Genomic DNA, 25,793 nt, shown 5'->3' on the forward strand with positions numbered 1-25,793 from the left:
GAGGAAGCAGTGGGAGGGAGAAACAGTGTAACAGTTTTTAAAGCCAGGTCACAGATGGACTAGGGTAGCCTCCCTGACTTGTTAGCATAATTTTAAACTTTGATTTTAGAAGGAAGGAGGCCATGGATAACAGAGATAAGAAGATTACCACAGTCACAGTGCATGGATCTATGAGTAAGTGCATCTGGTTTACCATGATGGATTGTGATGGTAGATTATCTTTAAGCAAAAAAGGCAAACCACCAACAAAAAACACACTACATAAACTGTTCAACTTTATTACAAAATATGTACATAATGCTACAAGTGACGTAATTCCACTTTAACGTTACAAGACTATCGCCATTTCTCACTCTACTTTTTATAAACTTTCAAAAATGTTCGGACTGGAGAGTCTTCCATCGGTTTAAAGGATTGTGATTCTGCCAAGGAAAGCAGGAAAGTTTATATTCTTGTCACTTTACCAACAAATCATATGCGAAAACAAGTAAAAGACAATGTAAAACATCCGAGTGATGTCGCACTTACTTAGTTGGGTGGACAACTGCTGAAGATGGGACGTGCGGTCATCCAAGAAGGAGTTTAAGAAACCGATTGACTGCTGAATGTTGTCCATCTGAAAGGCAGAAGAGAAGTCTATAAATGCTCACGAACCACACACAATTATGTAATTAAAGCTTTTATTTTTTAACATGAATGTTGCAGATGATAATAGTAAATTTTGTAATATACTTCATTCAAAGAAAAAAATGATTCAGTGCCCTATATTACTTCTCCTCTCTTAACCTACAGCGTATCTGAAGACAGTTCTGATGTCACCGAAGTTTATCCTGTAACAGTGTATAAGGAGTTATGTCACTAGAAACTTTAACACCTTCTCCTTATATATCTGCTATCTGAATAGAGTATGGAAAGAAAGCTTAGAGACAGTGACAAATTGAGGAAGAAAGAAAAAAAAATATGTAAAAATTTTCCCTTAACCCCATACAGCTTTATATGTCCTATTTGCACATGCCCTGCACAAAAAGGATGTTTAGAATATATAAAACATCATGACAGTGACCAACTTCAAACACCTATATCTCCTGAACCCTGGCACTTAGAAACACAATGAGTCATATTAAATCTCTCCTATAATATGATTAAAGGAGACACGAGGATAATATTTTGGGGACACCACCCCATATCACCTAAAACTAGCTTCCAGCGGGGCACTGTACCTTAATTACAGATGTTTTCTTGATATGCAAATTAGCTTTTCTGCCTCATGTCTGGTATTTGTGACTTCTCTCTCTCAGGCTGGCAGTGAACCATTAGTCTGACAGCTCTGTGTCTCTTCCAATCACTGCCCTGCCCCCTTGTACTTAGGGACTCTCTGCGAATATTCAACTACGAACATATAAACCTCTATGTACAGATGGGAAATATTGGGGCTCATTTCCTTACCCACTCCTGTCGCGATCCAGCGGCACATTCTCTGACGAGGATTCGGGTCTGCCGGTATTCACTAAGGCCGTGCGCCCGATATCCACTAGGTGTCCTTGCTGCACCGAGGTCCGCCAGAGTTCACCCTCCTCCTCCTGGTGCATGTAAGTGTGTGTAAAGCAACACCACTTTCTTTTTTAAATAGCGCAATTTTTTCGAATCTGTCAGGTTTTCTGACTGCCACGCCCCTGATTTCCGTCGTGTGAAACCCGGCGCCGATGCGACACAATCCGATCGCATGCGCCAAAAACCTGGGCCAATTCGTCGCACAACGGTAAAATTCGGAAAACCAGACGGAAAAACGTGATTCGGGCCCTTAGTAAATGTGCCCCATTGTTTCAATTATTTTCCACAGTGCCTTCATGTGGTCGGATACATGCATGGGGTAAAGAAACATCTCGGTCCCTGCCTCCAATCCAGCGTAACCCCCCCCCCCCCCAATATAACCCAATATTACACTTTTATACATCCTTCCCTCTCTTTTCAACATGAGTAAATCTCTGCCTTAAAAATGGATTTGGGTCCAAGCTGTCCAAGACACTGACTGGATACATGAGGTAAAGTTTCTGACAGTACAAGAATGTGACATGGAAAACAGCTTGAGTTTTTAATGTACCTGCGGAGGCAGAGTTTTATAGAGGCAAGCTGTGAAACAGGAAGGAGTTAACAAATCTCGCATAAAAATGTTCCATGTTTTTTGGCAGCAAGCGCAGGAGTGACTTTAACTTGTACAACACATGCTGCTATAATTTTAAGCTGTTCCTCACAAAATATTAAATTATTTCTCCATTTCTGAGTCTGACGCACCTGCTGCACGTCTGAAGGAAAACATGTTGATAAAAATAGTAGATTTCTTAGATAATCTGGAAAGTACACTGCTCAAAAAAAATAAAGGGTACACTCAAATGCCTTGATCAGAACGCACAAAATTACAAAAAAAAAAAAAAATCATCCATAGAAATCAAATTTATTAACCAATGGGGGCCTGGATTTGGAGTCACCCACAAACTACAGGCTGATCAGACTTTGATGTAAAGTCCATAAAACAAGACAAAATGAGGCACAGTATTGTGTATGGCCTCCACGTGCCTGTATGACCTGCCTACAACACCTCGGCATGCTCCTGATGAGGCTCAGTATTGTTTGTGGCCTCCACCTGCCTGTATGACCTGCCTACAACGCCTCAGCATACTCCTGACGAGGCTCAGTACTGTGTGTGGCCTCCACCTGTCTGTATGACCTCCCTACAACACCTCGGCATGCTCCTGATGAGGCTCAGTATTGTTTGTGGCCTCCACTTGCCTGTATGACCTGCCTACAATGCCTCGGCTGCTCCCGATGAGGCTCAGTAATGTGTGTGGCCTCCAGGTGCCTGCAGAACCTCCCTACAACGCCTCGTCACCCCACACAAGTGGCTCAGGTAGTGCCCCTCATACAGGATGGCCCATCAATTCGAGCTGCGGCCAGGAGGTTAGCTGTATCTATCAGCGTAGTGTCCAGAGGCTGTAGATGCTACCAGGAGACCGGCCAATACACCAGGAGACAGGGAGGGGGCAGTAGGAGGGCAACAACCCAGCAGCAGAACCGCTACCTCCGCCTTTGTGTAAGGAGGAACAGGAGGAGCACTGCCAGAGCCCTGCAAAGTGACCTCCAGCAGCCACAAATGTGCATATGTTTCCACAAACGGTTTGAAACGACTCCATGAGGATGGAATGAGGGTCTGACGTCCACAGATGGGGGTTGTGATCACAGCCCAACACCATGCAGGACGCTTGGCATTTGCCAGAGAACACAAGGATTGGCGAATTCTCCACTGGTGCCCTGTGTTCTTCACAGATAAAAGCTGGTTCACACTGAGCACATGCAGACACTGTGGAGAGCGATCTGTTACCTGCAACATCCTTCAGCACAACAGTTTTGGCAGTGGGTCAGTAATGGTGTGGGGTGGCATTTCTTTGGAGGGCCACACAACACTCCATGTGCTCAACATTAGGTACCGAGATAAGATCCTCAGATGCCTTGTGAGACCTAATGCTGGCCCTGGGTTCCTCCTGATGCAGTAGTTCCTGCAAAATGAAGGCATTGAAGCTATTGACTGACCCGCTTGTTCCCCAGACCTGAATCCGAATGAGCACATCAGGAACATCATGTTTTGTTTCATCCACCAGCGTCACGTGAGCCACATACACCACAGACCGGGAGTTGGAGGATGCTTTAGTCCAGGTCTGGGAGGAGATTCCTCAGGAGGCCATCCACAACCTCATCAGTAGCATGTCGAGGCGTTGTAGGGAGGTCATACAGGCACGTGGAGGACACACACACACACACACACACACACAATACTGAGCCTCATCAGGAGCATGCCGAGGCATTGTAGGGAGGTCATACAGGCACGTGGAGGCCACAAACAATACTGAACCTCATCAGGAGTATGCCGAGGTGTTGTAGGGAGATCATACAGGCATGTGGAGGCCACACACAATACTGATCCTCATCAGAAGCATGCCGAGGTGTTGTAGGGAGGTCGTACAGGCATGTGGTGGCCACACACAATACTGATCCTCATCAGGAGTATGCCGAGGTGTTGTAGGGAGGTCATACAGGCACGTGGTGGCCACACACAATACTGATCCTCATCAGGAGTATGCCGATGTGTTGTAGGGAGGTCATACAGGCATGTGGTGGCCACACACAATACTGATCCTCATCAGGAGTATGCCGAGGTGTTGTAGGGAGGTCATACAGGCACGTGGTGGCCACACACAATACTGATCCTCATCAGGAGTATGCCGATGTGTTGTAGGGAGGTCATACAGGCATGTGGAGGACACACACACACACACACACACAATACTGAGCCTCATCAGGAGCATGCCGAGGCATTGTAGAGAGGTCATACAGGCACGAGGAGGCCACAAACAATACTGAGCCTCATCAGGAGTATGCCGAGGTGTTGTAGGGAGAACATACAGGCATGTGGAGGCCACACACAATACTGATCCTCATCAGGAGCATGCCGAGGTGTTGTAGGGAGGTCATACAGGCACGTGGAGGCCACACACAATACTGAGCCTCATCAGGAGTATGCAGAGATGTTGTAGGGAGGTCATACAGGCAGGTGGAGGCCACACACAATACTGATCCTCATCAGGAGCATGCCAAGGTGTTGTAGGGAGGTCATACAGGCACGTGGAGGCCACACACAATACTGAGCCTCATCAGGAGTATGCAGAGATGTTGTAGGGAGGTCATACAGGCATGTGGAGGCCACACACAATACTGATCCTCATCAGGAGCATGCCGAGGTGTTGTAGGAAGGTCATACAGGCAGGTGGAGGCCACACACAATACTGATCCTCATCAGGAGTATGCCGAGGTGTTGTAGGGAGGTCATACAGGCAGGTGGAGGCCACACACAATACTGATCCTCATCAGGAGCATGCCGAGGTGTTGTAGGAAGGTCATACAGGCAGGTGGAGGCCACACACAATACTGATCCTCATCAGGAGCATGCCGAGGTGTTGTAGGGAGGTCATACAGGCACGTGGAGGCCACACACAATACTGAGCCTCATCAGAAGCATGCCGAGGTGTTGTAGGGAGGTCATACAGGCACGTGGTGGCCACACACACAATACTGATCCTCATCAGGAGCATGCCGAGGTGTTGTAGGGAGGTCATACATGCACGTGGAGGCCACACACAATACTGAGCCTCATCAGGAGCATGCAGAAGTGTTGTAGGGAGGTCATACAGGCACATGGAGGCCACAAACAATACTGAGCCTCATCAGGAGTATGCCGAGGTGTTGTAGGGAGATCATACAGGCATGTGGAGTCCACACACAATACTGATCCTCATCAGGAGCATGCCGAGGTGTTGTAGGGAGGTCATACAGGCACGTGGTGGCCACACACAATATTGATCCTCATCAGGAGCATGCCGAGGTGTTGTAGGGAGGTCATACAGGCACGTGGAGGCCACACACAATACTGAGCCTCATCAGGAGCATGCAGAAGTGTTGTAGGGAGGTCATACAGGCACATGGAGGCCACAAACAATACTGAGCATCATCAGGAGTATGCCGAGGTGTTGTAGGGAGATCATACAGGCACGTGGAGGCCACACACAATACTGAACCTCATTTTGTCTTGTATTATGGACATTGTTGTATCAGCCTGTAGTTTGTTTTGTGGGTGACTCCAAATCCAGGCCTCCATCTGTGAATAAATGTCATTTTCTTTGATGATTATTTTTTGTGATTTTGTCAGCGCTTTCAAATTTGGGTTATGTAAAATTTTACAATAAAAAGGTGGACGGTACTGCAAATTTTTTAAATCAATTTTGCAAATCTTTTCGATATCATTACTACTTAACCCCTTGGTGCAGGGGGGTGTATGAAGAGTGATCACAGGCTGATCCCTCTTCATACACAGGTTGAATTTGTTGCATATTGCAGCAAACCCCCAATGCTAATAACCACGGCTAATAACACCTCCGATGCTACCAGTGGCACATTTAAAAGATGGCAGTTCGTGGGATCCGCCATCTTGGATGGCCATCTCTGATTGTTGCTCCCCCAATGTTTTAAATGTTTTTAATGCATATCAATAAAATTAATGTTTTACACTCAAACAGTATTGGAATTTAGGCTCTATAACGCCAGAACCCAGTCAGGTTTTTTTGCGTGGTATGTTCACATTGGGGGGTAGCAATCGGTTGTCATGACAGCCTCGGGTCTTGGTCAGACCCAAGGCTGTCTGGTTTCTGCAGTTTCGTTACAATGAGCCAATGGCTCATTGTAATGTATACTGTGCAGAAATGCCATATACTGCATACAGTTGTATTGCAGTATATGGTAAGAACGATCAGACCATCTAGGGTTAATGTACCCTAGAGGGTCTAAAAAACATTAAAAAAAGAAATAAAAGATTCAAACATTTTTAAAAAATAATTTTAAAAAAAGTTCAAATTACCCCCCTTTCTCTAGAGCTGATATAAAATGTAATAAACAGTAAAAATCACAGACACAATAGGTATTGCTGCGTCCCAAAATGCCTGATCTATCAAAATATAAAAACAGTTATTGCCGGCGGTGAACCACATAACAGAAAATGGCGCCCAAATGTCCAAAACACGCCTTTTACACCATTTTACATCCTACAAAAGATGAAATAAAAAGTGACGGTAGCAATGGAAACGTGGGCTCATTTAGCAAAAAATGACACCTCCCCCAGCTCCGTACACCAAAGTATGAAAAGGTTATTAGCGTCAGAAGACGTCAATTTTTTTTTTTCTTTTTCGTACACAATTGTTGAACTTTTGAAAATGTGTTAAAACACAATAAAAGCCCACATAACGTGACGCGAACATTTGTTTTCTTCAAATTTTCCACATTTGGTTCCACATTTGGAATAATTAATAATGTGACGGAGAAGTAAAATTTGTTACGCACAAAATAAGCCCTCACACAGCTCTGTACACAGAAAAATGAGTACCGTTTATACTCGAGTATAAGCCGACCCAAGTATAAGCCGAGGTCCCTAATGTTACCACAAAAACCTGGTAAAACCTATTTTTTTTACTCGAGTATAAGCCAAGTTTGGGTTTTCAGCACATTTTTTAAGTGCTGAAAAACTAGGCTTATACTCGAGTATACAAGGTAAGTTATGGATTTTTGAAGGTGGAGAGCGAGAAATGAGAGAAAAAACCCTGCGTCCTTAAGGGGTTAAACATCCCGTATTACATCTCCTCTCTTGAAGAACAGTAGGAGAAGACTGAGCCTTGAGTATCTCTATCACAGACACTTACAATTTGCTCATCATTTTTTTTTTTAACCTATTCCAGTTTTAATTTCGAAAAATATGTCATCTATTGAAGCTTTTCCAAAATTACAAAAAAAAAAAAATTGCTCGATTTCTTCTTCTATTGCTCGCTAGGAAGACCAATTAGACAACCGTACTAAATGTTCTGCCAGATAACTGAAGAGAACTGAGAAGTCAGTCGTGATCCACTTCATCGTAATCTCTTTCTTATAGATAGACCAGATACAAATAAGAATACCTGCACAAAGCAGGAGAATGTAATAACTTGTGCCCAGGTGTTGGGGTGGCAACAAAAATAACATCTTGAAAATGGAAAGAGACATTTATTTTTTTTATAACAATGCAAGACTTACCACAATTTCCATGCAGTCAAATACTGCCCCCTGCTGCTGTACAATAGCGCTGTAGTCTGGTTTGCTTCGGAGGACTTGATCTTGGGAAGACGCCACATCAGGGACGTCGGGTAGGGGGTTGCTGCTCACTTTGCTTTCTTCGAGCTTCCTTTATGTAACAAGAAAGGTAATTATTTCTTATATTAAAGCTTTCCATGAAAGTCCAGATTAATAGGAAAATTGCCGCATATATGTACAGCAAGAAATTTATAAAAATGATCATTAAAATATTATTATATTATAACATTATTAAAATAAATATTGTTTTTAATGAAAACCCATCACCAGAATTTTTTCGTGTTATAGGGAACCTGTCAGGGATGTTTGGGACACTAAACCACCCACCGGTCCTTATGGAACAGTGCTATAGTGACCCAAATCGCGCTGTACATGGCTGCAAGGTAAGTATAATAATAATTCTTTATTTATATAGCGCACACAGATTACGCAGCGCTGCACAGAGTTTGCCAAATCAGTCACTGTCCCAATGGGGCTCACCATCTAATCAACCTACCAGTATGTTTTGGATTGTAGGAGGAAACTGGAGGACCTGGAGAAAACCCACGCAAACACAGAGAGAACATACAAACTCTTTGCAAATGTTGACCCTGGGACTTAAACCCTAGACCACAGCATAAAAAAAGAAAAAAAAAAAAACTTATACCTACCTTTGTCCGAAGCTCACGGTGCCTGCACGGCAAGTGTAGCCAGCATAGTACACGCAGGTACAGCCATGCTCAAGGAAGATGGAATATTATCCCAGCTTGCCATAATGCGAGTGGAGGCACCGGTGCACGATATGCAGATGTGAGACAACCAAAACTAATATGCAGGTTGATTTGGGATCATACGGACCTGCAGAACTACCACCAAGATGCTATAGCAGGGGTAGATACCTTGAATACCCGATGTCATTGGTAATATTACTATGAGGTGACAAGTTATACATCTGCCCCTTCACTACTGACTTGGGCCGTGCTGATGTGGCATCTAACCACAGTCCCTTGGTTTTCATTATGTCAATTCTGTTCGCCTTGATTGAAACAGGGGCACCTGATGGAGTAAACAGCTGGACTCATAAGCCATCATCATCATCATCATCAATGCGCCCACCCTACTACCTGCCAATTATTATGTAGACCTTCAGCCACGGCTTTTGACCTTCTAGGCCTGAAATCCACAAGATCCCTGTAAATACTCTGCAGTATCTGGCACCAAGACATGAGCAGCAGATCCTTTATGTCTTGTAAATTAAAAGGTGGAGCCTCCAAAGAGGAGACAACTTTAGTATAACATTTGAGAAAATAAATTTATAAAATTCACTTACCATCTAGGAGGATCTTCCTTGAAGTGAAAACAAGAGATGAGCAGAACTAATGCCTCCATTCCGTTTTAGGGTTCATGCCCCCCTGGCCAATCATAACCAGGGCGACATGTCATGGACATCAATACCTGAGTAAAGTTGGCCCCCCCACCTTGTTCAAATCAAGCAAAATTGGTGTAAAACGTTTGTGCTACGTTTGTGCTGGTTTGTGAAGGAGAAATTTTCGTTTGTGCCGTTATCGTTTTTAAGATTTTAATGAAAGTTTCCAGAGGTCATCAGAGGTCAACCAGCCCCCCCACATTGCCCAAATGAAACAAAACTGGGACCGAACAATTCTGCTACGTTTGTGCTGGTTTGTGCTGCTCAAATTTTTGTTTGTGCTGCTTTTGTTTTGAATATATGAACAAAAAATGAAAGTTCAAAAGTTCAAGCAGCCCCCCCACATTGACCGAATCAAACAAAACTGGTGTCAAACGTTAGTGCTACGTTTGTGCTGCAAAAATTTTCGTTTGTGCCGCTATCATTTTTAATATATTCTTACTTTTTTGCAGAGGTCATTAGAGTTCATTTCTTCCAAAGTACAATGTGTTTGCTAGCTCCCCCTGGTGATCAAACCAGGGAAGTGTCACTAGTTTTGTTTTTTACCAGTTCATCCTAAACACCTCGAACACCTGAACATACCTTAAAAATTATAGCGGCACAAACGAAAATTTTTGCTGCACAAACCAGCACAAACGTAGCACTAACGTTTGACACCAGTTTTGTTTGATTCGGTCAATGTGGGGGGGCTGCTTGAACTTTTGAACTTTCATTTTTTGTTCATATATTCAAAACAAAAGCAGCACAAACAAAAATTTGAGCAGCACAAACCAGCACAAACGTAGCAGAATTGTTCGGTCCCAGTTTTGTTTCTTTTGGGCAATGTGGGCGGGCTGGTTCACCTCTGATGACCTCTGGAAACATTCATTAAAATCTCAAAAACGATAGCGGCACAAACAAAAATTTCTGCTGCACAAACCAGCACAAACGTAGCACAAACGTTTGACACCAATTTTGTTTGATTTGAACAAGGTGGGGGGGCCAACTTCACTCAGGTGACATCAATTTGCCATATTGGCTGTTCACTGACAAACCTTGTAATATGCCTGCGTTGTGTGGGATGAACCCGAATGGAAAGACTCATCTCTAGTGATAACGTCACCTACAGTTTGCAATTAATGGTTGATTCCCTGCTGGCCTGAGGCCGTGTTCACATATGATGTTCCAAATTGTGTTTTTTTTTAAAGCAATTCCAACGCAATATATATGGAAGAGTTGCTGCCGATCGAATGCGCTGCTCGTTCCCATTTGCGCGGTTTAGGTGTAAACGCATCTGTGATTGGGAGCAACGCCTACCGATTGAGTTTTAAATTTAAACGCCTCATGTAAATGCGGCCTCAGAAGTAGATGCTACTCATTCAGAAGCGACCGCAGTGTTAGCTCAGCTATTAAGTGCACACTGCACCCGATGTCACCACTTCTACTCTGACCGTAAATAGAGTGGAGAGCTGCCACTGGAACCAAGAAGTCCTCAGAGGAGATTACTTATTCCACCAAGGTGGTCATTGGCAATGAATGTAGGAAATTTGGATACACAGTCAGCACCTTTAGATCTTTGTAGATCTTCCCGCAGATTCATTAGACCGGTCCACCACCTTCCATTTCCGTCTGGCCCAGTTCAGACACTCGTGTGCTTATTGTAACTGTGGTTTTGGCCGTGGAAATTTGGCAACAATGTTTTATCTCTGCTCAGTCTTATACCCAGTAAGACTGTGCACACGAGTGAGACTGATCATTCAAACTCTCTTCATACACTTCATGGAATGACCGGCCGGAACATTGACACACAAAGTCCCGTTCCGTTGCTCAGCCGACCTGCAAAGCCATGTGGGTGGGTTTTGTGTCCCAAAAGCCCTAACATTTTCCCTTTAAGACAGATAATAGGAAAACACCTAATTAACGTTCAGCACAGATGTATAAAACCTGAACCCTACATATGTTTCGACATAACTTACTTGGTTAAGACCACAGCTTTCTCTTTGTACTCTTCCAGGATCTCTTCCCAGCGACTGGACTCAGTAGTGAACCTGAGAATACAAAAGGCTTTCACTACGAATCTCTCATAAACGTCAATTCCGGAATTAGAACATTGATCAAAAGACGCAACTTCAAAAAGAAGTTATCCTACAGTTATAGCCCGCCAGCCGCTTTATAAGTCGGGAGAGGCTGCATTAGTCACTGCAGCCATTGGCGTGCCAAGCACCTAGAGATGAGGAGGATGACAGCTACAGCGCATGGGGTCGCTCAGCCGTGTTGAAAGGTCTAGTGAAGACGGCCAATTAATAGACTATCCTGTCTCCATCTCCTGTGAAACACTTACTGCCACCGCCACTAGTGCAGTCGCAGGTTTCTTAATGTTGTTACATTCGGACGACTCTTCTCGCTTCCTGTTAATTACGTCGCAAAGCTTTTGAAGTCTTCCTCTTAGATCCGTCGTGGAGAAGAGAAGCCAAAACATAAAACCGAGAACAATTATCCGCACTTGTTTGGAAGGCTTGTTCTGTACAACTTCTCGGCAATAAATGTCAGAGACGACGGCACCAAGTTATGAAATATTGTGCGTCTTACGAGGGATTAGAGGAATCATAGCTCGGAGATAAATTTACATCTTTCTTAGAAAAGATGAGAAAACATAGTTTCACTGTCAATATAGACAAAACCTGGTCACCAGGGTGATGAGAAAATCCCTAGACAATGCTCCGGCAGTCTGGTTTTGACATTAAGTGACTCTTTGCCTACAGAAGGCATTGGGAAGGGGTGGGGGTGAGTTAGTCGAAGCCTCTTAAGACTAATCAGTGGGGGGGGGACTGGATTTGATTACTGAAGAAAGTGGTTGAAAGAGGCAGGAGAAGCTTTTGTATACAATTTGAAACCATCCGAAAGGGTTTCCCTTGGTCCTAGCGACGTGATAACATCCCCTACAGTTTGCAATTGATGGCTGAAACCTCTAATGGCCTGAGGCCACGTTCACATGTGCTGTTTGAATTGTGGTTTTGGAATGCAAATCAAACGCAACAGGGAAGAGTTGACCCTATCGCAAGTAGTGCTCGTTCCCAATAGCATGTGTCTTTATGTAAGCACATCTGTGATCGGGAGTAACTCCTAGTTGCGTTTTAAAAGGCAATGTGTGAAGACGGCCTGAGAAACGCATAGTATTACTATACTATCCAGATGCGACTCCAGTGATTGGCTCAGCCATTATGTGCACACTGCACCAGATGTCATCACTTCGACAGCGGAAGATACAGGGAATTTCATTCATGAGCAGAGGATACAGGTAATTTCACTCGTGAGCAGAGAATATAGGTGATTTCATTCGTGAAATAGGATACAGGTAATTTCATTATCGAGGGAGGGCTGCTGGGCATTTCATTATCGAGAGAGGGCTGCTGGGCATTTCGTTATCGAGGGGAGGCAGCTGGCCATTTTGTTATCGAGGGGAGGCAGCTGGCCATTTTGTTATCGAAGGGGAGGCAGCTGGCCATTTTGTTATCGAGGGGAGGCAGCTGGGCATTTCATTATCGAGGGGAGGCAGCTGGGCATTTCATTATCGAGGGGAGGCTGCCGGGCATTTCATTATCGAGGGGAGGCTGCCGGGCATTTCATTATCGAGGGGAGGCTGCCGGGCATTTCATTATCGAGGGGAGGCTGCCGGGCATTTCATTATCGAGGGGAGGCTGCCGGGCATTTCATTATCGAGGGGAGGCAGTTGGGCATTTCATTATCGAGGGGAGGCAGTTGGGCATTTCATTATCGAGGGGAGGCTGCCGGGCATTTCATTATCGAGGGGAGGCTGCCGGGCGTTTCATTATCGAGGGGAAGCAACTGGGCGTTTCATTATCGAGGGGAAGCAACTGGGCGTTTCATTATCAAGGGGAGGCTGCCGGGCATTTCATTATCAAGGGGAGGCTGCTGGGCATTTCATTATCAAGGGGAGGCTGCCAGACATTTCATTATCGAGGGGAGGCAGCTGGCCATTTTGTTATCGAGGGGAGGCAGCTGGCCATTTTGTTATCGAGGGGAGGCAGCTGGGCATTTCATTATCGAGGGGAGGCAGCTGGGCATTTCATTATCGAGGGGAGGCTGCCGGGCATTTCATTATCGAGGGGAGGCTGCCGGGCATTTCATTATCGAGGGGAGGCTGCTGGGCATTTCATAATCGAGGGGAGGCAGTTGGGCATTTCATTATCGAGGGGAGGCAGTTGGGCATTTCATTATCGAGGGGAGGCTGCCGGGCATTTCATTATCGAGGGGAGGCTGCCGGGCGTTTCATTATCGAGGGGAGGCTGCCGGGCGTTTCATTATCGAGGGGAAGCAACTGGGCGTTTCATTATTGAGGGGAAGCAACTGGGCGTTTCATTATCAAGGGGAGGCTGCCGGGCATTTCATTATCAAGGGGAGGCTGCTGGGCATTTCATTATCAAGGGGAGGCTGCCAGACATTTCATTATCGAGGGGAGGCTGCTGGGTATTTCAGTAGTGAGGGACAAAGGCATTTCCCATGACAGGCTTATTAAAATAAGTTTTCCGAGTTTTTTTTGTGGTAAAATGAGATGCCTCGGATTATAATCGGGTTTGCTTATACTTTAACGTCAAAAAGCTGTCACAGATTTCAGAAAACCGGCTTATATCCTTGTAGAAAAGAATGGTAGGCTACTGTGAACACTAACTGGGGAGAAAGGTTGTTGCTGGTCGAACTTTGGGAAGGCATTAGGGAAAAGAAATGGATCAGGTGTCAGATATATTGATAATAAAGTCAAAGTTCAGGAATTATGATTGGAAATAATTAAACAAATATTCTGGAAAAAAAACCTTACTTTGAGATATCTTCCTTGATTTCGGCCTGAGCAGCCTCAAATTCTTCATCTTCCATGAAACTACTGAGAGGGGAATAAAAAAGACCCAATAACTAAGCAAATACAATTTTATAATAGACAAATTCTGATAGAACATTATCATCACTCCGCCTTGCAGAAAATATATTGACCTCTACCTCCCGCTTCACATGACGCACATCATCCTTCTGTGTCTACGTCTCTCAGGTGGCAAAAGAACATGAAACGTTTTGTCTTTTCACGTCCAAGACAGGAGACGTGTATTGATTTCTGCTGGATACGACCTCCCATTAACAGAGGACCGGATCATACGGTCACTGACACAGATCATTCCTCGCACACTGTGCAGAGACGCGTCTCATCGAATTTAAGCCCCACAGAGAAAACAAAGGGATGAGAGTCATGAAAGAGGATAAGGTCAGGGTCCAACGTGGGAGCAAGCAGAACTAATATAGTTCAGAACTGTGAACCCAGTCTCATAGGCTGGAGAAGCTTAGGACAACAAGAGAAAATAATCTGTATACAAAAGTCACAACAAAGTAGCAAAGTTTATACAATTATGAGATTTCTAGATAGTTAATTTCTGTATAACAAGAAGTGGGTTGTGGACCTACAGTGCCACCAGACTGGTTTGACAAAAGGGCGTTATCAAAGCAAACCTGTCAGCAGCAATGTCATTTTTAGCTGGAGACATGCAATAGCATGTAAAAATGCCTTTTATCAGCATTCTGTAAACTGACTCTACTTTATAAAAATTTATTTCACATTACCTGAACAGAAGTGTATGTGAAGTCCCAGAAGGAGGGCAGCTTCAGCCGGTGTCTCAATCTCCTGACTTGCATTCTTCCTCTCCTCCTCACCATCCCCATCCCTCCCCTGCCTGCTCAATGCACAGGCCAGGAAGTGGGGAGGAAGTTGGATGAGTATGGAGGAGGAGACAGACACAGGCACACAAAGGCTGCAGCTGCCCCCCCCCCCATTTTCAGGACACACTGCTGTCAGGGAGCCAGGTAATGTGAAATTAAGTTTTACACAGTATTGAAATGACTAATGAAAAATCAGCATAGATGATTAGAACCTATGACTAGCTAAAAATGACATTCCTGGTCACATGTTCGCTGTAATCCTGTCCATGTTCATAAGGGCACCACCTGTCAGAGTAGCAACATCACTGGTGGCTAGGAGCACCAGGGGTCTAAGAGAATAGTCAGAGACTGTCTGGGGTTAGGGCAAGAAGTGGTCAGACAGAATACAAGGTACAAGCTGATAATAAGTAGACAAACTTGTCACCAGAACGAGGTGACAGTCATGGATCACCCACGTTCCAATCCGCATTGAGCATTCTTGCGAATTCAGCAACCGACACAGGTAATACTTTATCTCTCTTGTGGGTACAATGCCTGATTATTAATGTGATCTCTATCAGTGCTGTTGTACATGACAGGATAGAGAATAAACGTATGATTGTAGATAGAAGGGTAGAACAGCCGAGACCCACGATCCACAGAACATGACACAACAGAATTAAGAAGCCCTTCCCGTTATTACATAGTCCTAAATCAATCCCCACTGTCTTTATGTAGTAATAGATCAAATCCACAGTATTCACCTGGACACCGTCTCCGTACATCTTTGAAATGTTCCATCACGGGACAATCGTTCTACGAAACGTTGAAACTTTTCTTTCACAGTCATGGCTGAAAGATTCAAATGTCACCGGTTGTTATTGTCAGAATATCGGTCAAATATTATAACATCTGCACAATTTTTGCACTGCAGTGCAGCATGAGTAACTTGGCTAGCTGCAATTTTTATTAAAAAATAAATAAAATAAAACCTGGATACGTTTAGCACATGGAACGGGATCATTGTGGCCACACAGTTAATTCCTAAACCACTAATTATGCAAAGATAAAATGTTGGAGGGTATATAAGGTAGTCCTTATATTGTGAGCTCTACAGCACCCACAGCAGCAGTTATGGTGCCATTTTATAGCCAAGATTTTTGACTTTAAACACCCAAAGATAAACAGGTTAAAATACAGTCTGGCATGGGTGCTGTATATACTACTCCAAATGTGGCCTGTGTTAACGGTCTGCATCTCTCATTTTATCGCAAAGTCTTTCCCAGACAGGAGGGTCTAGTTCGGAGTGGTCGCTGGACCTCTATGTCTTTCTCAGTAGCTTAAAGGATATCGTCATGATAAACCAGGGACACTTTACTAATGGCTTCTAGAACAAAGACTGTGGTGATATTCTTATATTTGTTATCCATGGCCTCCTGCCTTCTAAAAGCTATTTTCAAAATTATGCTAATGAGTCAGAAAGGCTCTGGGGGGCAATACCAGTGCCCCTCCATGCTGTAGCGTCACAGGCTGCTAAACTGTCTCCACAACACCGTTCTCCCTGACCAGTCTTCTTGCACAGTATAACAGCCTGTGAAGCTACAGCAAGGAGGAGCTCTGATAACACCTTCCAGAACCCTTGTGGATCATGAGTATAATTTTAAGTATGATTTTAGAAGAAAGGAGGCCATGGATAACAAATATAAGGAGATTACCACAGTCACAGTGCCTGGATCTATGAGTAAGTGTCCCTGGTTTATCATGATGGATTTTGATGGAATATTTCCTTCAAGAGGCTTCAGTCAACTTATCCCCACCCATTCCTGATCCCTTCAGCAGTGGGAGCCAATAAATGTCATAACCAGACTGCCGGAGCATTGTCTAGGGATTTTCTCATCACCCTGGTGACCAGGTTTTGTCTACAAAGACAGTGAAACTGTTTTTGCTCATCTTTTTTAAGAAAGATGTAAAATAAGAAGTTTAAAAGTAAATCCCAGCATTGATTTCTCCGATTTCCTTTAAAGGGGTTGGCCACTTTACCTCATGATATTTGTAATGTGTGTATGTGTGTGTGTGGGGGGGGGGGGGGATATGAGGTAATTTACCAATATACATCTAGTAAAAGTTCTGCTCTGCTTTCCTGATATGTAAAGTGAAGCCTCACGTCTCTTACCTCACGTCTCTTACCTCACGACTCTTACCTCACGACTCTTACCTCACGACTCTTACCTCACGACTCTTACCTCACGACTCTTACCTCACGACTCTTACCTCACGACTCTTACCTCACGACTCTTACCTCACGACTCTTACCTCACGACTCTTACCTCACGACTCTTACCTCACGACTCTTACCTCACGACTCTTACCTCACGACTCTTACCTCACGACTCTTACCTCACGACTCTTACCTCACGACTCTTACCTCACGACTCTTACCTCACGACTCTTACCTCACGACTCTTACCTCACGACTCTTACCTCACGACTCTTACCTCACGACTCTTACCTCACGACTCTTACCTCACGACTCTTACCTCACGACTCTTACCTCACGACTCTTACCTCACGACTCTTACCTCACGACTCTTACCTCACGACTCTTACCTCACGACTCTTACCTCACGACTCTTACCTCACGACTCTTACCTCACGACTCTTACCTCACGACTCTTACCTCACGACTCTTACCTCACGACTCTTACCTCACGACTCTTACCTCACGACTCTTACCTCACGACTCTTACCTCACGACTCTTACCTCACGACTCTTACCTCACGACTCTTACCTCACGACTCTTACCTCACGACTCTTACCTCACGACTCTTACCTCACGACTCTTACCTCACGACTCTTACCTCACGACTCTTACCTCACGACTCTTACCTCACGACTCTTACCTCACGACTCTTACCTCACGACTCTTACCTCACGACTCTTACCTCACGACTCTTACCTCACGACTCTTACCTCACGACTCTTACCTCACGACTCTTACCTCACGACTCTTACCTCACGACTCTTACCTCACGACTCTTACCTCACGACTCTTACCTCACGACTCTTACCTCACGACTCTTACCTCACGACTCTTACCTCACGACTCTTACCTCACGACTCTTACCTCACGACTCTTACCTCACGACTCTTACCTCACGACTCTTACCTCACGACTCTTACCTCACGACTCTTACCTCACGACTCTTACCTCACGACTCTTACCTCACGACTCTTACCTCACGACTCTTACCTCACGACTCTTACCTCACGACTCTTACCTCACGACTCTTACCTCACGACTCTTACCTCACGACTCTTACCTCACGACTCTTACCTCACGACTCTTACCTCACGACTCTTACCTCACGACTCTTACCTCACGACTCTTACCTCACGACTCTTACCTCACGACTCTTACCTCACGACTCTTACCTCACGACTCTTACCTCACGACTCTTACCTCACGACTCTTACCTCACGACTCTTACCTCACGACTCTTACCTCACGACTCTTACCTCACGACTCTTACCTCACGACTCTTACCTCACGACTCTTACCTCACGACTCTTACCTCACGACTCTTACCTCACGACTCTTACCTCACGACTCTTACCTCACGACTCTTACCTCACGACTCTTACCTCACGACTCTTACCTCACGACTCTTACCTCACGACTCTTACCTCACGACTCTTACCTCACGACTCTTACCTCACGACTCTTACCTCACGACTCTTACCTCACGACTCTTACCTCACGACTCTTACCTCACGACTCTTACCTCACGACTCTTACCTCACGACTCTTACCTCACGACTCTTACCTCACGACTCTTACCTCACGACTCTTACCTCACGACTCTTACCTCACGACTCTTACCTCACGACTCTTACCTCACGACTCTTACCTCACGACTCTTACCTCACGACTCTTACCTCACGACTCTTACCTCACGACTCTTACCTCACGACTCTTACCTCACGACTCTTACCTCACGACTCTTACCTCACGACTCTTACCTCACGACTCTTACCTCACGACTCTTACCTCACGACTCTTACCTCACGACTCTTACCTCACGACTCTTACCTCACGACTCTTACCTCACGACTCTTACCTCACGACTCTTACCTCACGACTCTTACCTCACGACTCTTACCTCACGACTCTTACCTCACGACTCTTACCTCACGACTCTTACCTCACGACTCTTACCTCACGACTCTTACCTCACGACTCTTACCTCACGACTCTTACCTCACGACTCTTACCTCACGACTCTTACCTCACGACTCTTACCTCACGACTCTTACCTCACGACTCTTACCTCACGACTCTTACCTCACGACTCTTACCTCACGACTCTTACCTCACGACTCTTACCTCACGACTCTTACCTCACGACTCTTACCTCACGACTCTTACCTCACGACTCTTACCTCACGACTCTTACCTCACGTCTCTTACCTCACGTCTCTTACCTCACGTCTCTTACCTCACGTCTCTTACCTCACGTCTCTTACCTCATCAGCCTGACATTACTGACCATAAAATGGCCGCCAATGGAGGGTCATGTGATCTCTATCGTTCCATGAACAATCGGCAATTAGAGGTCACATGATCCCCAGACAAAGGCTGTATACAGCCGAAATGTGCGTCGGGGCTGTTGGTAGGTTTTATAGTATAAGTATAGCTGATAGCTTTTAAACAAATCCTGTTATCTGTCATTTTTTGCTTCACATTCTGATGCAGCTGTTGTAAAATTGATCATTAATCTTCAGGGTAGAATATAAATCTGAGTAAAACATTTGGGGGAGGTTTATCAGAATTTTCTGAGGTAAAACTGTTCTAGATGCCGCTGGCAACCAATCAGAGCTCAGCTTTAGTTTTATAAACAGCTGTGGGAAAATGAAAGCTGAGCTCCGATTAGTTATCCATGGGCAACTACAACAGTTTTGTTCTCAGACACTTCTAATAAATCTCCCTCAGTGACTCTACATCCGGCGGCCAAACGATCAGCCGCAGCCAGTGACCACACATCAATTAATCACATGACCTAGATGCAGATTGCTCCGTTCAAGGAAGGTCCATTGCTTTCCATCTGCTTTTTGGCTTTTCAATTGTCAAAAATATCTATTGTAGGATCACTTGTAACCTCCATTCCCCTGGTGTTTCCTACATCACATTGTTTTTCCACTCCAAATCTCCAACTGTATACACAGATTACACATGGTTGATAAAAAAAAGTGGGTAAACAACAATAAAATCACCCAGCAGACACAATACGTACCACTAAGCTGGAAGGATTCTGAGCTGAAGCCGTCTACACGGGAAAGGGAGTTTTCCAGGTTGCGTAGGGAGAACTTTACATGGGGATAAATGAAGCAAAAAAAAAAGAATATATAACTTATTTCTATAAAACACTGTGATAAAGTGCAGAAAAACTGATGGTTCATGACATGTGGTGGTGCAGAAGACGTCATACCCCTCAAAAAATCCTGGATATTTTGCAACTACCAGAAAATAAAACTGCCTCCAACATATTCTGCCGGACAGTGACAGGATCACTTTAATGTCCTTCTAAATTCTGGGAGATTTCATAATTGATGCGTCATAATCCAGGAACATCATTACAGGTCTGGGTGGCAGCTACTGAAGCAAGCTCATGATATTATGTATTTGTCCTAATAGTAGAGATGAGTGGATCCGAATTTTAGGTTCGCCATCGGCAGCTGAGCCCAACCTGGACATGTTGCTTGATCGGCTGCAGAGCAACCAATCAGGTAGGTAAGTCGCAAGACATGGACGTAACTGTCCAGATGGACACCCGGTGGACATGCATGGCCAACCACAGCCATGCCTCGTTGCTAGGGGCATAAAGCTCCCTGATTGGTTGCCCTGCAGCCCATCAAGCAACATGTCTGAGTTAGACAAAGCTGCTGAAATGGAGCATGGCGACGATTACAGCGCAGGTCCTCTCATCTCTACCTATGAGACATTAGTCAAGCCAGGACAAAAAATACTGCGAGACTCTCCCACTCCCCCCGATCTTTGTATACAGCAAGTTCTACGTGCACATTGCTGTATATAAACGCACAGCTGGTTGGAAGCGGCTTGTGGGCCCAAATCTTTATGACAGGTTCCCTTTAACCCCTTCCCGACATTTGACGTAATAGTACTGCATCGCGGGAGGTGAGTTCCTGCAAAATGCAGTACTATTACATCATGCTTCTGGCCCCGGCCCCGGTCTAGCCGACACCTGCCTCTAACACCCGCGATCAGAGAACGGACCCCCCCCCCCCCCGCACAAAATCGCCAAAACCCCCCACATATTTGGTATCGTCGCGTCCGTAACAATCCATACAATAACTCAGAAACATTATTGGACCCGCTCGGTGAACGCTGTAAAAACAAAACCCGAAAAACACGCCAAAAATGTAAATTTTTCATAAAATCTCTGCACAAAAATGTTCTAAAAAGTGATCAAAAAAAGTTATGTGCGCCAAAATGGTACCACTGAAAAGAACAACTCAACACGTAAAAAATAAGCCCTAAACTAGCACTGTCAACAAAAACTATTATAGTTACGTCTCCGAAAAGATGGTGATGCAAAAACAAATGAGATTTCCTCTATATTAGTTTTTATCCAGTAAAATTGTAAAAATAAATGAAAAACTATATAAATGAGGTATCACCGTAATCGTAGTGATCTGTAGAATAAAGAAAATATAGTAATTTTAATGTACGGTGTACGACCCCCAAAATATACAAAAAGAGAGGAAACCAAAATTGACAATTTTCTTTTCACCCATACATTCAAGAGTTAATAAAACCTCATCAATTAGCTACAGACCCACTAAAATGAAGTACCGTATATACTCGAGTATAAGCCGACCCGAGTATAAGCCGAGGCCCATAATTTTACCACAAAAAACTGGGAAAACCTATTGACTCGAGTATAAGCCGAGGGTGGGAAATGCATTGGTCACAGCCTCTCCAGTATGTAGCCAGCCAGCCCATGCCGCAGTGTATATAGCCTGCCAGCCCCTGCCCCAGTGTATATAGCCCCCCCCCCCTTCCCCGTCGTGCAGCATAACAATACCGGATGGATCGCACAGAAGATCTATGGGTGCCGCCAGAAAGGCGAGTTTTGATGTATTTATTTTTTTGACTCAAGTATAAGCCGAGTTTGGGTTTTTCAGCACATTTTTTGTGCTGAAAAACTAGGCTTATACTCGAGTATATAAGGTATTTGTAAAGTGCATCTCGAAAATCGCTAATTTTTCCAAATTTTCACCAAATATCTGATTTTCTCATAAATAAATGCAAAACATACCACCAAAATTTTTCAACTAACATGAAGTACAAAGCGTCACAAGAAAACAATCTCAAAATCAACTGGATATGTTAAAGCGTTCCGAAGTTATAACCATTTATAGTGACACAGGGCAGATTTGAAAAAATGGTCCGTGTCAGGAAGGTGAAAAGTGGCTTCAGCGTTAAGGGGTTAAACCTCACACTATGCTCACATGAGCAAATTAAATCTACCATCAAAATTCATCATGATAAACCAGAGACATTACTCATCGATCCAGGCACCGTGACTGCGGTAATCTTCTTATACAGGCAGTCCCCGGGTTACATACAAGATAGGGTCTGTAGGTTTGTTCTTAAGTTGAATTTGTATGTAAGTCGGAACTGTATATTTTATAACTGTAAACCCAACCAAATTTTTTTGGTCTCTGTCACGATTGTATTTTAAAAATGTTGGGTTGTCATAAGAACCAGGATTAACACTAAAGCTTCATTACAGACACCTGTGATAACTGTTATAGCTGATTATTGTAGCCTAGGACTAAAGTACAGTAAATTACCAAAATCCAGAGGTCCGTTTGTAACTAGGGGTCGTCTGTAAGTCAGGTGTTCTTAAGTAGGGGACCGGCTGTATGTGTTATCCATGGCCTCCCTCCTTATAAAGTCAACTTAAAAAATTATGCTAATGAGCACACAAGGGCTGTGGGGCTTTACCAGAGGCCCTCCCTGCTGAAGCTACACAGGCTGATACACTGCTTACTCATTGGTGAAGTGCTCACGCACAGTGTAACAGCCGTGAAGCTACAGCACCGAAGTGCTCTGTTAACGCCCCCCAGAGCCCTTTTGGCTCATTGGCATAATGTTACAAGGAAAGAGGCCATGGATAACAAATATTAGAAGAGTAGCACAATCACGCTGCCCCGATCTATCGGTAAATGCCCCTAATTTTTTATGATGGATTCTAATGGTAGATTTCCTTTAACCATATTCTAACAACAGCAGATTAAAATAATTGTGGCTGTATAATACAGCAGACACCTGCACTGTATGGAAAACAATTAGACATCCTTAATAACTTAATATTGATCTACTAGTAACTAGACGCATCACATGGACAGAGGTGAAGAGGCTTCTAGTAGAAAGCCGCTATATTGTTTATAGTTCTGGGCACACCCTCCAAATTTTCATATTGCGCAGGTCTATGCAGTATGTTCTCCACCATTATTGGGCATTGGGCAAAGCTTCAAGAGTAAAAGTTAATCTCCTGATTCAGGCCTCCTGCACACAACACAATTATTCTGCCATGTGCTCTCCATGAAAAGACACAAGCTGCTTTGTTTTTCCATGGATTAGAGAGACGCAGGTTAGTTTTTCCTGCTGAGGTCAGACAGTAATGTGCCATTTCTATACAGGTCACTGCTGAGACCTCTGAAGGGATGGGGTGATGACCTGCCCTCATATAGCTACAGCAACCATGGCCCAAACAGCGGGGGTCGCCTATAATGTTTCTTTATTCTTTAGTTTGCCTCAGTAAAGTCGCTTTGAAGTGAAGTCAGACACGACCCCCCCCCTACAGACATGTTGGTTTTTGTAGACAGCACGTACCTCAAAGCATGAATGCAGAAGTGCGGACAAGCGCTCACTTTCTGGTAACTCAGAACTGATGGCTTCACTGAGTTCTTATAGGAAAAAAAAAAAAAGATATTAAAAACTTCTGAATGTTAGGCCTAGTTCAGATAAACATATTAAAAAATAGACTGTGTCTACTACTATATTGGAGAATATGCTAGGGGTATATAACATTCGGCCTTCGGCGCGATGTTATAGTCCTGTAGAGGTTCCAGGTTGAGGAACGGATCGACTCTCCCCAATGACGTAACGGGGCTCAGCCTGTGAGCGCTCCTTCATCCATCCTTAAAGGGAACCTGTTACCAGGGACCTCATTTTCACTACAGACAGCCAAGTACAGCTGTATTGCAAAAATATGCCTTTCCGCTTTCTCTAAGCATTTGCATTACAATATAATTGTGTGTTATAACTTACCCTGCAGCCTGATAGAAACCTCTGTGTAGTCCCAGGGGTTGGGCTCTGGTTTGGATGCGTTTCAAAAAAGCTTGTGCGTCCGACTTCCTGCAGGTATCACTGCTGCGCCGAGGTGTAAGTGCTTGATTTTGCGACACACTTTGTTTTTTTAAATTTCCCAGTTTTTCTGAATCCGTTGAGTTTTCCTATGGCCACCTACCCCCAACCACCCCCCCCTCCCCCCCCCGATTTCTGTCCAAAATCCCAGCGGAATTCGCTGCAAAACCGAAAAATTCGGGAAACCCGACGAAAGTGCGGCCGCAAAGCCCTTAGTAAATGAGCCCCAACATGTGACTTGTCTGTGCTGCTCACTTATCATCCCCCACCTGAGTTCCTGTACAGCTCCTTCACAGCTCACAGCCTGGTGAGCTGACAGCAGTGGAGGAAGGAGAAGCTGTACAGGAGCACAAAGGTGGGGGCTGAGAGCTGAGGAGTCTGCAGCGCAGACAAGTCACATGTTTTTTTTAAATGCATCCAAACCAAAACCCAAACCCTGGGACTACACAGAAGGTTCTGTCAAGGTGTAAGGTAAGTTATAACACACAATTATATTTTCTACAAATGCTAAGATAAAGCAAAAAGACATATTTACACTGCAGGTGTGATGGGCTACTGCAACCTGTCTTTAGTGAAAATGAGGTCCCTGGTGACAGGTTCCATTTAACGGCATCATGGAATACATGTGCGTCATAATTGGTTAATTGTTACAAGGTTAAGGTCTCAGCTTTGAGCAGACGTCGCACTAATATTTTTTCCAGAAGGATAATAATACCCCTCTTACTATTTTTGAGGAGTATTTTAAGCCAAGGACAAGTATGACATTGTCAGTAATACAAATATGTAACTTATAGCAGTATCTTCTGTGTTTACATAGCAAATTGAAGCAGTTATTGTGACCTTACATCATACACTATACAGACCAGACTGTTTAATCCATCAAGCTGATTGTTCTGTGAGCTACAGAACTGGAAATCCAAAAAATAGGTGGGAACTGGACCTGCAGCTTACATTTTCAACTTTGTCTTTATCTGCCTGTATCTACAGTTCTGTAGCTCACAAAGTCATAAGCCGGATGGGATCTGAAAGAAGAGACCCTTCTCTTTAGTGTGACACCACCGCTGCAACCACTAAACTTGACTCATCTCATGTGAAAATGGGATAAGAAGAGTCATGTTTACTTGATTTTAGCTGAGCTTTTTTTTTTATATATATAAAACTGGTGACAGGTTCCCTTTAAGGATGCTCCAATATTGAGTATATAGAATAACATGGTTGGGACAACAATTCTCACCTGTGGGATTGTGGTAGATTGGAGGCAATGTCCTACGATGTTTCTTGCCAACAGATCTTCTTAAAGATCTTCTTCTCTGTCGGGGGCTGGGGGAAGTCTCTTTAAACGACAAGTTGTTGGGACTGTTTTTCTGTCTCTTGTCTGGGCTAGGTGCTGCGGCGGTACGTGGAGGAGTGGAGAGCAGCTTCCTTGGGCTGGATCTAGGGGGGGTAACATTGCTGGTGGCCTCCATCCTCTCGTCACCTACAATACATTACATCGGTGATTCACAGTCACTGGGTCTAGACCAATCTTTTAGGGA

General features: G+C 44.4%; 1 protein-coding gene across 7 annotated transcripts in view; it reads right to left on the reverse strand.

Annotated features, from left to right (window-relative positions):
- Window positions 1–262: 262 nt before the first annotated feature.
- DSN1 (DSN1 component of MIS12 kinetochore complex) overlaps window positions 263–25,793 on the reverse strand; it is a 31,138-nt gene continuing 5,607 nt past the window's right edge. For 5 of the 7 annotated variants that reach the window (XM_072149436.1, XM_072149433.1, XM_072149434.1 and 2 more), the window contains exons 2-10: window positions 25,493–25,735; window positions 23,725–23,798; window positions 20,096–20,168; window positions 15,568–15,655; window positions 13,941–14,003; window positions 11,080–11,151; window positions 7,663–7,810; window positions 529–616; window positions 263–422 (exon numbers count right to left, since the gene is read on the reverse strand). In XM_072149436.1, coding sequence (XP_072005537.1) covers window positions 355–422; window positions 529–616; window positions 7,663–7,810; window positions 11,080–11,151; window positions 13,941–14,003; window positions 15,568–15,655; window positions 20,096–20,168; window positions 23,725–23,798; window positions 25,493–25,724 — 906 coding nt within the window. In that variant the 5' untranslated portion in view covers window positions 25,725–25,735 and the 3' untranslated portion in view covers window positions 263–354. Of the gene's footprint in view, window positions 423–528; window positions 617–1,935; window positions 2,052–7,662; window positions 7,811–11,079; window positions 11,152–13,940; window positions 14,004–15,567; window positions 15,656–20,095; window positions 20,169–23,724; window positions 23,799–25,492; window positions 25,736–25,793 lie in introns of those variants that run through there. The other 2 variants (XM_072149432.1, XM_072149437.1) reach the window with 2 other exon arrangements.

Source organism: Engystomops pustulosus, chromosome 4, assembly GCF_040894005.1.
Source record: "Engystomops pustulosus chromosome 4, aEngPut4.maternal, whole genome shotgun sequence".
Lineage (NCBI taxonomy): Eukaryota > Metazoa > Chordata > Amphibia > Anura > Leptodactylidae > Engystomops > Engystomops pustulosus.